Source organism: Chrysochloris asiatica, unplaced genomic scaffold, assembly GCF_000296735.1.
Source record: "Chrysochloris asiatica unplaced genomic scaffold, ChrAsi1.0 scaffold00004, whole genome shotgun sequence".
Lineage (NCBI taxonomy): Eukaryota > Metazoa > Chordata > Mammalia > Afrosoricida > Chrysochloridae > Chrysochloris > Chrysochloris asiatica.
In genome coordinates this window covers 44,251,485-44,263,876 of record NW_006408522.1, presented here as the reverse complement: position 1 = coordinate 44,263,876, position 12,392 = coordinate 44,251,485, and the positions used below count along the sequence as shown (strand labels likewise).

The 12,392-nt window shown below is 39.5% G+C and overlaps 1 protein-coding gene across 1 annotated transcript in view; it reads right to left on the bottom strand.

Annotated features, from left to right (window-relative positions):
* The window catches only part of SCG5 (secretogranin V (7B2 protein)), a 94,200-nt gene that overhangs the window by 18,346 nt on the left and 63,462 nt on the right, over positions 1-12,392 (bottom strand). The window contains exon 3 of the mRNA XM_006831803.1: positions 3,594-3,743. Within this exon, the coding sequence (XP_006831866.1) occupies positions 3,594-3,743 (150 nt within the window). The remainder of the gene's footprint in view (positions 1-3,593; positions 3,744-12,392) is intronic.

The following is a 12,392-nucleotide window of genomic DNA, read 5'->3' as shown; positions in this document are numbered from 1 at the left end:
CAGATTCAGGCTAGTAATAGTCCATTTCAGTTCACTAAAGCCTAGAATCTTTATGCATTTCATTTCATTTTTGACAACTTTCAATTTTCCTAGATTCATAATTTGTACATTCCATGTTGTGATTCTTGACGGATGTTTTCAGTTGCACTTTGAATTGTGCTTCATCAGTAAATTAAGGTCCTGAAAGCTTTACTCCATTCATGTCATCAAGGTCAACTCTACTTTGAAGAGGTAGCTCTTCCCCAGTTGTATTTTGAGTGTCTTTCCACCGGAGGGGCTCATCTTCTGGCACTATAGCTGACACTCTGCTGCTGCTGTTCATAAGGTTTTAAGTGGTTAATCATACAGAATCCATCTGCCTCTCCTTCTTCCTAGTCTGTCTTAGTCTAGAAGTTCAGCTGAAACTTGTCCACCATGGGTGATCTTGTTGTTTGTAAATACTGGTGACATAGATTCCAGCATCACAGCAACATGCAAGCCACCACTTATGACAAACTACACACAACTGACAGACCTGACATGTCATAAGGTTATATAGTATGTTGTACTTTATTTTCTACCATCTCCCTTTAAATGCCACTTTTTATTAAAACTGCTCTTTGAGATACCCTCCACTGAAACCCAAGAAAGGAGTTTATCCCTCTTGGCTGCTACTTTTTCCTAAGCCCTATTTTACAAGGTGTAAAGCTCTGGTAGCGTAGTGGTTACGAATCAGGCTGCTAACCTCAGGGTCAGCAGTTCAAAACTACCAGCTGTTCCACGGGAGAAAGAGCAGGCTTTCTGCTCCCGTAAAAATTTACAGCCTCGGAAACCCTGTACAGGGTCACTATAAGTCGGAAATGACTCCACAGCACATAACAACAACAACAAGAAGGCTCTGAAGATGAGTCATTTTCTCCATCTCTGATGTGCTTTGTTGTTGTTGTGTGCTGTTGAGTCTATTCTAACTAATGGTGATCTTACAGAACAAAGCAGAATTGTCCTCTAGAGTTTCCTAGGTGGTAATCTTTATGGAAGCAGACCATCACATCTTTCTCCTTATAGAGCAGCTAGTGGGCTCGAACTGCCAACCTTTCAGTGTGCAACTGAGTGTATCCCTACTGTGCTACCAGGGCTCCTTTAAACCAAACCCACCGCCATCAAGTAGATGCTGACTGATAGTGAAGCTATGAGACAGAACAGAACTGCCCCATAGGGTTTCCAATGTTGTAAATGGGCCTTACTGTTGCAGTTAAGTGCCGTTGAGTTAGTTCTGACTCAAGAGATCCTGTATAGGGTTACCAAGGAGTGATTTATAGGTTCGAACCACCAACTTTGTGGCTGGCAGCTCAGTGCTTATCCTACACCGCCACACCAGGACAAAAGTGGATGGGGGAGTTTGAATTTCATGCAGTGTTGTTGTTGTTGTTGTTATGTGCCGTCAAGTTGGTTCCAATTCATAGCAACCCTGTATAGGGTTCTCAAGAAGTGACTGGTGGGTTTGAACCTGGTGGTTAGCAGTCCAGTGCTTATTTTGCAGTACTACACAGACTCCCATGCAGGAGTATGGGGAGGAAATAGGGTCCCTTTTCAAAACAAATACGAGGGGCTTAAAATTTTTCTTTAAAAATCCCCATATTTAAAATACTAAAAGTAATAAAAATTAAAAGTAATTCCGTCTTTACTTGAACTTTTTGAAGACCCCCTCATGCCAAAAAGGGTCTACTTACAATTCGTCAGACAAACTAGTCTCTTTGAGATTGTTTGAAGTCTTCCAGAAGCACCTTTAAATATCCAGTTGCTCAGCTCTTACCAGTACGAAGCTAGTGTGGAAGTCATTAGCATTTTGAACAAATCCCTAATGTGTCTTTAATATGTCTCCCCACTTTCATTGAGCTTTTTATCTAGGTTCTTCATCTATAGCAATTAACATGTAGGAAAGGAAAACCAAATAGAGAAAGCTCAGGGACAGTCTGCATTACATATGGCAGCTTTACAATAGTTGCATAATTGCTTCTTAAGTGCCTTTGAGTGGGTCCAGACAGAGATTTCGAGATAGAGCCCTACTCTAGGAACCCAAGTTATCTTGTGTCTGAATGTGTACCCTGGAATTCATGTCCTTTTCTGAAGCTAAGAGATGGAATCTTTGAGCCCCGTTGCTCTATCCAAAGTGAATGTGCCACAGTTCCAAGGGGACCATGCCATGGGACATGAAAGTCAATGTTTTATTTTTGGATTGCTCAACAGTGGCATGAGACATGTCTCAAGTAATTGCTTACAAGTTTACTAAATTTAGCTAGCAAACTCCATTTTATAATGAAAATTGTGGTAGAGCAAAGACTGAGAAATATGTTCGCTTCATTGAAGGGTACCAAAGGAAATGGCAGATAATATGTCAGAAGGCAAGATCTGAGGGTTGGTATATTATCAGCCCACCTCGATTAATCTCCCCTAGCACTCCTCACAGGCATAACAAGCATTGCATGATCACATGGTGTTCTGCTTGAAATTTGTTTTTCAGGATAAGCTATGTGGTGCATTTCTTTAAGACATTTTATAGATTAAGGAGGCCCAGGAAATAAAAACACACTGTATTTAATGATCAGCATCCTGATCTCTTGGCGTAAACTCTGGCTCTCTTTCCATTCTACTATAGCAGTGGTTCTGAAACTTCAGCACATATCAGAATCATGTGGCGGGCTTGTTAAAAGGAACTGCTGGCCCTCACCTCCAGACTTTCTGATTCAGTAAGTCTTGAGTACCATTACTAGGAGCAGTTAACCTCAAGCAGACTCTGACTCATGGGGATGACTCCATGTTGTCCGAGTCGAACTCTGCTCCACTGGGTTTATAATGGCACATTTTCATAAAGTAAATGTCTAGGCCTATTTTCCAAGGTACATCTGGGTGGACTTGAACTTCCAGCCTTTTTATTAGCAGCAGAGCATCCAACTGTTTGTTCCACCTAGGGACAGGTTTGGGGTAGAACCTGAGAATTTGCAGTTCTTAGCAGGTTACCAGGGGATGTCACTGCTGCTGGTTTTGGGACCCCCCACTTCAAGAACCACTGCAGTACACTCTGCCTAATCAATGGAACCAAATCCCCACGGACACTGTTATTCTTTAAGCTCTGACTAGGTCTTTCATTCTATTCATGACAAGTCTATAAGTAAGTCAGTAAAATGTGGCTGATGTGATCGGAGCTTCAGAGTGACCCACATTTCCCTACTATTCCTATCTATACCAGCAGTCCCACTTGGCTTGGCAATATCCAACCACTTTGTTTTGTCCCAAGATGGAAGCTCTTGGACTTGTGGAAAATGGAGGGCTTTCCCTCTTTTTATTGAAAAAGTAGCAAGTACAAAATAAAAACATTCGTTCCAAAAGATGGAGAGAAATGGAAGGTAAAACCTCAGCAACTTCTACATGGGTTTATTTGAATACCATCATTCACACAAGGATTCTGGAATAAATTTCCCTTTCTTATCCACTTGCAAACAGCAACTCATAGGATAGAAATACTACTTCTTGGAATATTAGCAACTGATGCTGGAATTTCTAATTTCCTCCCAAACCTTCTATCTTACATGGGAACCCAAAGGCTTAGTCATTACCTGTTTTTCCAACAGGACAAGGATTTGGAGGATCTGGGTAGCCCTGATCCTCACTAAAGTCCTTAGGAATGTTGTCACCAGTCAACTCTGCCACAATGTTGGGAATGTTGCCAAAAGGACCCAAGTGTTGCAAACCTTCATGAGCTCCACCTGCCACAAAATCAAAAGTAGTTCATTTCAGTTAAATTCATTTCGGTAAATATTTATTCAGGCACACATATGGCAAAGCACCCACCTGTATACTGTGGAGGCAAAAATGAATGGAAAAGTCTCTGTCCTGTAGGGATTAACAGATTTAGTTGTGGATGGAGACAGACACATACAGTACTTATATCATTTCCACACAAGGCAAAATTGTGTACATGCTGTAATAGACTTGCTAATAATGTATTGTAGGAGTATAGTAATAGGAGAGTTTCAGCTGGCTGACAGGATGAAGAAAATTTCTTGGATGAACAGGAACTTGAATTGCACCGTCAGAGATGGGTACGCTATGGAAGCTGAACAGAGTTAGAGGTTGGGGATGGAAAAGGAAATAACTGTCATTCAGACACAAGAATAGGCTGAAACAAAACTTAACAAACAAAAGTAGATAAAGAAAAGAATTCACCTATTCACCTATCAACTTGCCGTTCTAGCTCAACGAGTTAAAATTTGGTATATTTCCTTCTTGTCTTTCTTCTTGACGTATCTTTTTATTCATAAATTTTTATTCTTTTTTTCATGTATAACTAAAGCAGTAGTATTTCTCCAGATGGCTGCATGTTCTTTATTTCCATCATTATAAATGACTACGTCGTTTTTTTAACCCAGTGGTTTTTCTTTCTTTTTTTTTTTTTTAATCCATGACGTATTAACCATTCCTCTGTTGTGTGACATTTAGTGTTTCCTAATTTACTCTGAGGCATTTAATTTTTTCCATATTTTGAATTAGTTTGTCTCAGGATAAATTCCCAGAAGCCAAATTAGTGGGTCAAATGCTGTAAACATTTTATGGCTCTTTATATTTTATCACCAACCTTTTCCAAAAAGATTGCATCAATTTACAAACTTTCAACAAAAAAATATGTGAATAACACTTTTACAACATCTTCACCAGCACTGGGTTTTGTTAATTTTTTTAAAAAATATTTTATTTTCTAATTTAAAAGGCTTTAAAAATTCATTTTACTTTGAATGTCTTTGATTACCAGCTTGGTCAAATAAATAGGTTCATCCCCTTTTTTTTGTCAGTTGTTTTTCTGCTTTTGGAATGTCACAGTTTCTCCTATCAATTTACAGGCATATTTTACATAATGAAGAGCTCAGGCCTTTAGCTGTCCCATTTTTCTGCAAAAATCTTTCCAGGTTGGCTGACTTTAAATTCTACTTATTAATCTATTTTGATAACCTAAGTTTTTAATATTTATGTAGTCAGATTTACTGTTGCTTTTTGCCTTTCTGATTTCTGCTCCTTTCTTACAAAGTTATTGTCCCTCCGGATATATAATTAATATTTGGATATTTGCTTTAGTTTTTCTTTTTTAGATGAACTCTTTACACCATACGCTATTTGTTTTTCTGTTGTTGCTAAGTGGAGTAGACAACAATGAAATGTGGCCAGTCCTGTGCCGTTCACACAATCACCGCCATGTTCCTATCCATTGTTCAAATATCATGGAATCCATCTTGGTGAGGGCCTCCCTTGCCCTCACTGGCACTCTCTTATGCTAAACATGATGTTCTCTAGTGAATGAGTTCTCCTGGTGCATGCAAGTTGGACAACATTTTGTTGTCACCCATAAGGTTTTTCACTGTCTAATTTTCCAAAGTAGATCTCTAGGCATTTCTTAGTCTGCCTTAGTCTGGAAGTTCAACTGAAGTCTGTCCACCATGGGTGATCTTACTGGTATTTGAAATACTGTTGGCATCGCTTCCAGTTTCACAGCAATCCTCAAGCTGCCAGAGCATAACAAACTAACAGACGGGTGGTGAATATTTTAGTGTATAAAAGAGTTAACCAATTATCCAGCTGGCATTTATTAAATAATTCTGTCCTTCTTCACTTACCTCATTCCTTCAACAAATATCTAAGTCACTCATGCTTACCAAACACTTCTCTGAGCACCAAGGTGCACAGTGAATAAGAACAATCTACATTGTGTAACTTCCTTTACCTGTACAATATACAAAGGTATGCCAACTTTGGGACTCTTTCTTCTCTTATAGCAGCACAAATCTAAAGCTTAGGAACTTTACTTTTCCAGCACACGAGTGAACCATTTCTTGGAACGTATTCATATTCACCAACTGTTTTGAGACCCTGAGGCTCCACCCTCACATCATCATGAAAAGTACAGGCACCTTGTATTCGGACCAAAACATAAGAGGCCAGATCAAAATGAAAACATTGTTGTTGTTAGATGCTGTTGAGTCAGTTCTGACTCATCGACCCTATGAGTAACAGAATGAAAAGATGCCCTCCTCATGATCATTCCTATACCTGAACCCATTGTTGCAGTCAGTCTGTCAATTCAGCTCATTGAGGTTCTTTTTTGCTGACCCTCTAGTTTACCAACTGGTCTCTTCTGATAACACATCCACAGTATGTGAGTCAAACACTCACCATCCTAGCTTCAAAGTTGCATTCTGGCTGTACTTCTTGCAACACAGATTTGTTAGTTCTTCTGGCAATCCATGGTATATTTAATAGTTTTTACTAGCACCATAACTGAAAGACATCAATTTTTCTTCAGTCTTCCTTATTCATCATCCAGCTGTTGCATGTGTATGAGACTATTGAAAAGACCATGAAAACATGCCTTGGGTGCATATGAAATCAAAACCAAATCAGGTTAAAATGACTCCATACTTCCATCTCCATGAGAGGGATCATCTTGTAAGTGTTGTTGTGCACCACTGAATCTATATCTGACTCACAGTAACTCCATGTGATAGAGTAAGACTACTCCACAGGCTTTTCCAGGCTGTCATCTAGATGCTGAGCTGCCAGGTGGGTCAAACTGCCAAGGTTTGGGTTAGCAGCTGAACGCTTAACTACGACACAACCAAGGAGTCCTTGATCTTGCAAATTGGGTCACAGTAAGTGTAGCTGGATGAGACTCTTTGGGATGATACCTGATGGGCACTGCCAACGTGTGCCTCTGACACATTTGTTTTTAGATGTTTGTTTGTTTATGTGGCTAAACCAAGTCCTCCTTTTGGTTTTCTTTTTCTTTCTTTCTTTCTTTCTTTCTTTAATCCTGTTGTTACGTTGTTGTTAAGTGCTGTCAAGTTGGTTTCAACTCATAGTGACCCTGTATATGGTTTTCAAGGAGCAGCTGGTGGGTTTTAACTGCCTGCCGACCTGTTGTTCGAAGTCCAATGCTTATTCCACAGTGTCATACCAGGGCTACACTTACTATGTTGTTGTTGTTGTTAAGTGCTGTCGAGTTAGTTCTGACTCAAAGAGAGCCTGTGCAGGATTTCCTAAGAAAGCCTGGTGAGTTTGAACTGCCAACCTTGTGGTTCAAACCGACCTTGTGGTCCAGGACGCCTACTTTTACTATTTGTTGTTGTTGTTAAATGCCATCGAGTTGGTTCCTACTCATAGCAACTCTGTATAGGGTTTCCAAGGAGTGGCAGGTGAGTTTGAACTGCTGACCTTGTGGTTCAAACCAACCTTTCAGTGTAGTGCTTTATCCCACAGCACCACACCAAGCACAGTGTCAATATATTTAGCAGGATGTGGCTTGCTCTTAGTGTCCTAGGAAATATACAAATATTAGTGTCTGGGAAACAACCGAGGGGGCATCAAAAAGTTTGTGGAAAAAAATGGAATTAAAATACAATGGAATTTTTCCACAACTTTTTTGAAGTCTTCGTATTATCTCTGTAGGGTGACTTTCTATCACATTGCCTTAACTAAATTGTGTTTGATGAAAGTTTAATCTTAAAAAGAACTTGGTTGTTTTTATTAGTTGCCGTCAAGACAGTTTGGACTCAGGGTTTCTGAGGAGCAGCTGGTGGTTTTGAACTACTGACCTTGTGGTTCGCAGTCCAGTGCTGATCCTACAGCACCATGTCAGGAGTCTGAAAAGAACTTTATGTCTTTTCGTTCCAAATTTCTCTAGCACCCAAATATAGACACTACCAAGTGGCTGGGTTGTTTTGTTTTGTTTGTATTTATGTTACATTGTATTGTTTTGTAATGAAAGGATAGACTGCAAAATGTCTGCATTTTAAAAATGGTATTTCATTTATGATCTGCCATCTGATTATTTTTGTAAAACGTGTTTTTACATAGCCCATAAACTTCTAAATATAGCTACTTAGTCAACATTGTTTATTTTCCTTTAGTCCGCATTCATATTTTATGCATTTGAAGTATAAATGTATGATGGCTATATGTTAAAATCTATTTTTAAAAAAATCCATTTCCATCAAGTCAATTCCAACTCAGAGGGATGCTATCAGACAAAGTAGAATTATCTTACAGGGTTTCCAGGGCTGAAATCTTTTCAAAAGCAGACTGCCATATATTTCTTCCTTGAAGCAACTAGTCGGTTTGACCTGCCAACCTTTTGGTTAGCAGGCATGCACTTAATTGCTACACCAATAGGCCTCCCTTAAAATCTACTACTACTAATAAATGCCTGTTAAATCTCAAACTTGTTTTTTGCTTTACTATTTGCTATGCTGTGCTATAAGCTATGGTATTTGGCATGCCCAAAGGTATAATTTTTTTTTCATTTTAAATGTATTGTTAATTGACTGTTAAGTAAAAAAATTAATTGACCAATCACATTTTGATTTCTACATCTTGCATTTCTTTGATTGGTGTCTGATTGGCAAACATCTGATCATCCTTTCACTTTTTTGCATATTTCTGATGCTTTGTCCAATTTATCTTGTGGTGGTTGCTTCCAAAGATATTTTGGGGAGTCTTATTTACTATCCCAAGGAGCTCTGGTAGTGTAGTGGTTACACTACACCCGTAGTGGTTACGGGTCAGGCTGCGAACCTCAAAGTCAGCAGTTCGAAACTACCAGCTGTTCCACAAGAGAAAGGTGAGGCTTTCTGCTCCGGTAGAGATTTATAATCTCAGAAACCCTTTGCAGGGTCGCTATGAGTCGGTTCCATGGCACATAACCACCACCACCACCATTAGCCCTAGACCTGCATATATATTGATGTATTTGAAGCTTTGTGCAATCTTGATGTTATAGCTACCTCTGTGGTTGTTATTGGGCATGGTCTCTGGTGTGTCAATACATGTCTCAACTTTGGAAAATTGTGCCAGGAATTCTTTAACTTAGCTCGGGGGAGGATGCATGTGCTCATGCGCCGTTAGTAATTAATGAGGAAAGCAGCCATGGTTTCCCTTACGGAAGTCCTGCTAAGGCTGTTTATTTCTGTGCACCAGCGCTGTTCAACTGAATGCAACACTTGTTAGGAAGCAACAGATGGTTAGCACCCGATCCACGATTAACACTGGCTCCTTTAGAAACACTTTCAGTGACATCAAGTTTAAAAATATTCCTTAAGTTAGGAACTGAAGAAAATTTGCAGAAGTGAGGGGAAAAAAAAAAGCTATCTTTTACGCTCTAGGAGCTTGAAGTTTATAAACAAGAAAAGGAGCTACAATACAGAAAATAACTTAAAAATAAATAATATAGCTGAGTAGAGAAACAGATGCCAATGATCTGATTCTTTATAATGTTTAGATTGCGTTGATCTATTGGACCTGAAGCAAAGTCTACCAAAATGCCTTGGTGCTGTGAATGCTGTTTGGTCCACTAGTCCCAGTCTCCTTAGCCCATCTTACACCGGTTGTTGTTTAGTGCTATCAAGTCGGTTTGGACTCATAGCGACCCTCTATAGGGTTTCCGAGGAGTGGCTGCTGAGCTTGAACCATTGACCTTGCAGTCAAGTGCTTATCCTACAGCACCACACTAGGATGTCACTAATAATCAAATACACGTTTTTAAATTACCTATTATTCAGTTAACTAAATATCTGTATTTAGATGGTCGCCATTAGCCATATGTGGTTAATGTGAGCTTGAAATATCCAAATTGAGATGGATTATAAATTGAAAATACATGCTAGAATGTGAAGAAAATGCAAAAACACTGCAAAGCCGCACATTAACATTTTTTAATTGATTACATGTGAAGTGATATTTTGGATATCTTGACTACTAGAATGTTATTAAAATTTCTGAAATATTTATTGAGCACGTATTACACATCAAGATCTGGATCAGGTGCTTAAGGCTGGATCATGGACTAGATGATATGGGCTTATAGAGTTTACAGTCTAGAGTGATGCAAAAGTAAACAAGCACACCTAGTGTAGACATTTGTAATGCATTTATAATATGATCAGTGCATAGCAGAATAGCGTACGTGTTATGTTGTTGTTGTTGTTAAGTGCTACTGAGTTGGTTCCAACTCAGAGCAACCCTGTCTAGGGTGTCCAAGGAGTGGCTGGTAGGTTTAAGCCACCAACCTTATGATTGGCAGTCCAGTGCTTATCCTACAGTGCCACATCAGGAGTCCAGTAAACCAGCAGTAAGTAGTAAAGATATATTCCCCCAGAGAATTCATTATGGTAGAGACTATGTGTTGTTGTTGTTGTTAAGTGTCGTCTAGATGGTTCCGAATCCTTACAACCCTGTGTAGGGTTTCTGAGGAGTGGCTGGTGGGTTTGAATTGCCAGCCCTGTGATTAGCAGTCCAGTGCTTATCCTATAATGCCACACCAAGATCCCATATGACATAGGAATTCAGGAAACAGAAAACTTCTGTAGAAAGGGTGACATGTGAGCTGAATCTTGAAAATTAGGAAGGATATTTACAGGTGATAAAGGGAGAAATCACAAGTGATGGCCCCACGGGGGGAGAAACTGGACCAGAGGGAGAAGGCCAAAGTCAGGCAGGAGAGTATAAATTAATATGGCAATAAACAGCCACAAATGGTTTCTAGGCAAGAATGTGGTGTGAGAATTGGAGGTTGGATAGAATATTAATTTTGCAACAGTACACAGCCTTTGTTCCTATCTAGGGGTGCACATTGAGATCACATGTATGCTCCTTACTCCAAACCTACTATATTCAAGCATCCTCTGGAGATCACTGAAAAAAGGTACATTGGAGGAAAGTTTATAGGATCTGTTACAAGGTTATTGCTGCACCTCTTGGGTGAGGTGACAAGGACTGGAATTTGGATGGCTGCAACATGAGTAGAAATCAGAGAGATTTCAAATGGTGTGCAGCAGAGAGGTTAGTCAAGAGCCCATGCTGTTTGTGCTGGGACAATTAGATCTCCACACACAAAAAAGAGTGAAGTTGGACTAGTACCTCACAACATATATGAAAATAAATTCCAATTAAGTCAGTGACCTAAACATAAGAACAAAAGTCATAAATATAAAAACTAAAGCTTGATAATGTGGAGGGTCAGTGAAGAAGAGGAAGGGCTCCAAGACGGATTGGCACAGTGGCAGCAGCAATGGGCTCAAACGTAGCAACGATAGTGAGGGTGGCACAGGGTTGGGCAGTGCGTCCTTCTGTTCTACACAGGATCGCTATGGGTCAGAACCAACTTGGTGACACCCAACAAAAACAACAAAGCCATAAAACTTATAAGTGGCTGGTGAGTTTGAACTGTCGACCTTGTGGTTTAAACTGACCTTGCAGTCCAGCACATTAACCCACAGCGCCACACCAGGACTCCATTAGTCATTGGGTAAATATTAGTCCAAACCCCAATGAGATTCTGCTTCGTATTCATTAAGACGGTTATGATAAAAAAAAGAAAAGGAAAATAAACGTTAGTTGAGAATGTAAATAAATTTGAACCCTCATCTATTTCTGGTGGGAGTGTAAAATGATACAGCCACTATGAAAAACAGTCTAGTTGTGTCTCCTAAAGTTGTTGTTGTTAGATACTGTCAAGTCAATTCCAACTCACAGCAACCCTGGATAGGGTTTATGAGGAGTGACTGGTGAGTTTGAACTGTCAACTTTGTGGTTTAAACTGATCTTGCAGTCCAGTGCTTATTTTATAATGCCACACCAGGATTCTATATGACCCAGCAATTTCACTCCTAGGTACACACGAAAAAGACTTGGAAGCAGGGACTCATGCAGATTAATTGTACATAATGTTCATTGCAACATTATTCATAATAACCAGAAAGTGGATACAACTCAGGTAACCATCAATAGATGGATGGACAAAGTAAGATACAGGCAGACAAAGGAATATTATTTTGCCATAAAGAGAAATGAAGTTCTAATATGTGCTACAAATTGGATTAAACTTTTAGCACATTATGCTGAGTAAAGTCAGACATAAAAGGACAACTATTGTCTGATGTCACATACATAAGGGGTCCTGGTGTGGCACTGCAGGATAAGCAGTGAACAGTTAACTGCAATGTCAGTGGTTCAAACCTACCAGGCGCTCCTTGGAAACAGGGTCTCTAAGAGTCAGAACTGACTCGACAACACTTAAAAACAATAACTTACATTAAATATCTAGAACATGCTAATACATAGTTTACTAGTGGGTACTAAGGGCAGGTGGGAGGGGAAATATAGAGGTATTGTTTAAGACTCTATATTATTAAAATATAGAGTTTATTGTACTAAAAGCAAAGAATAGTGGAAGTACCATGGACTGCCAAAAGGACAAATAAATCTTTCTTGGAAGAAGTGCAGCCAGAATGCTCCTTAGAAGCCAGGATGGTGAGACTTTGTCTCTTATACTTTGGGCATATTGTCAGGAGAGACCAGCCCCAGGAGAAGGACAC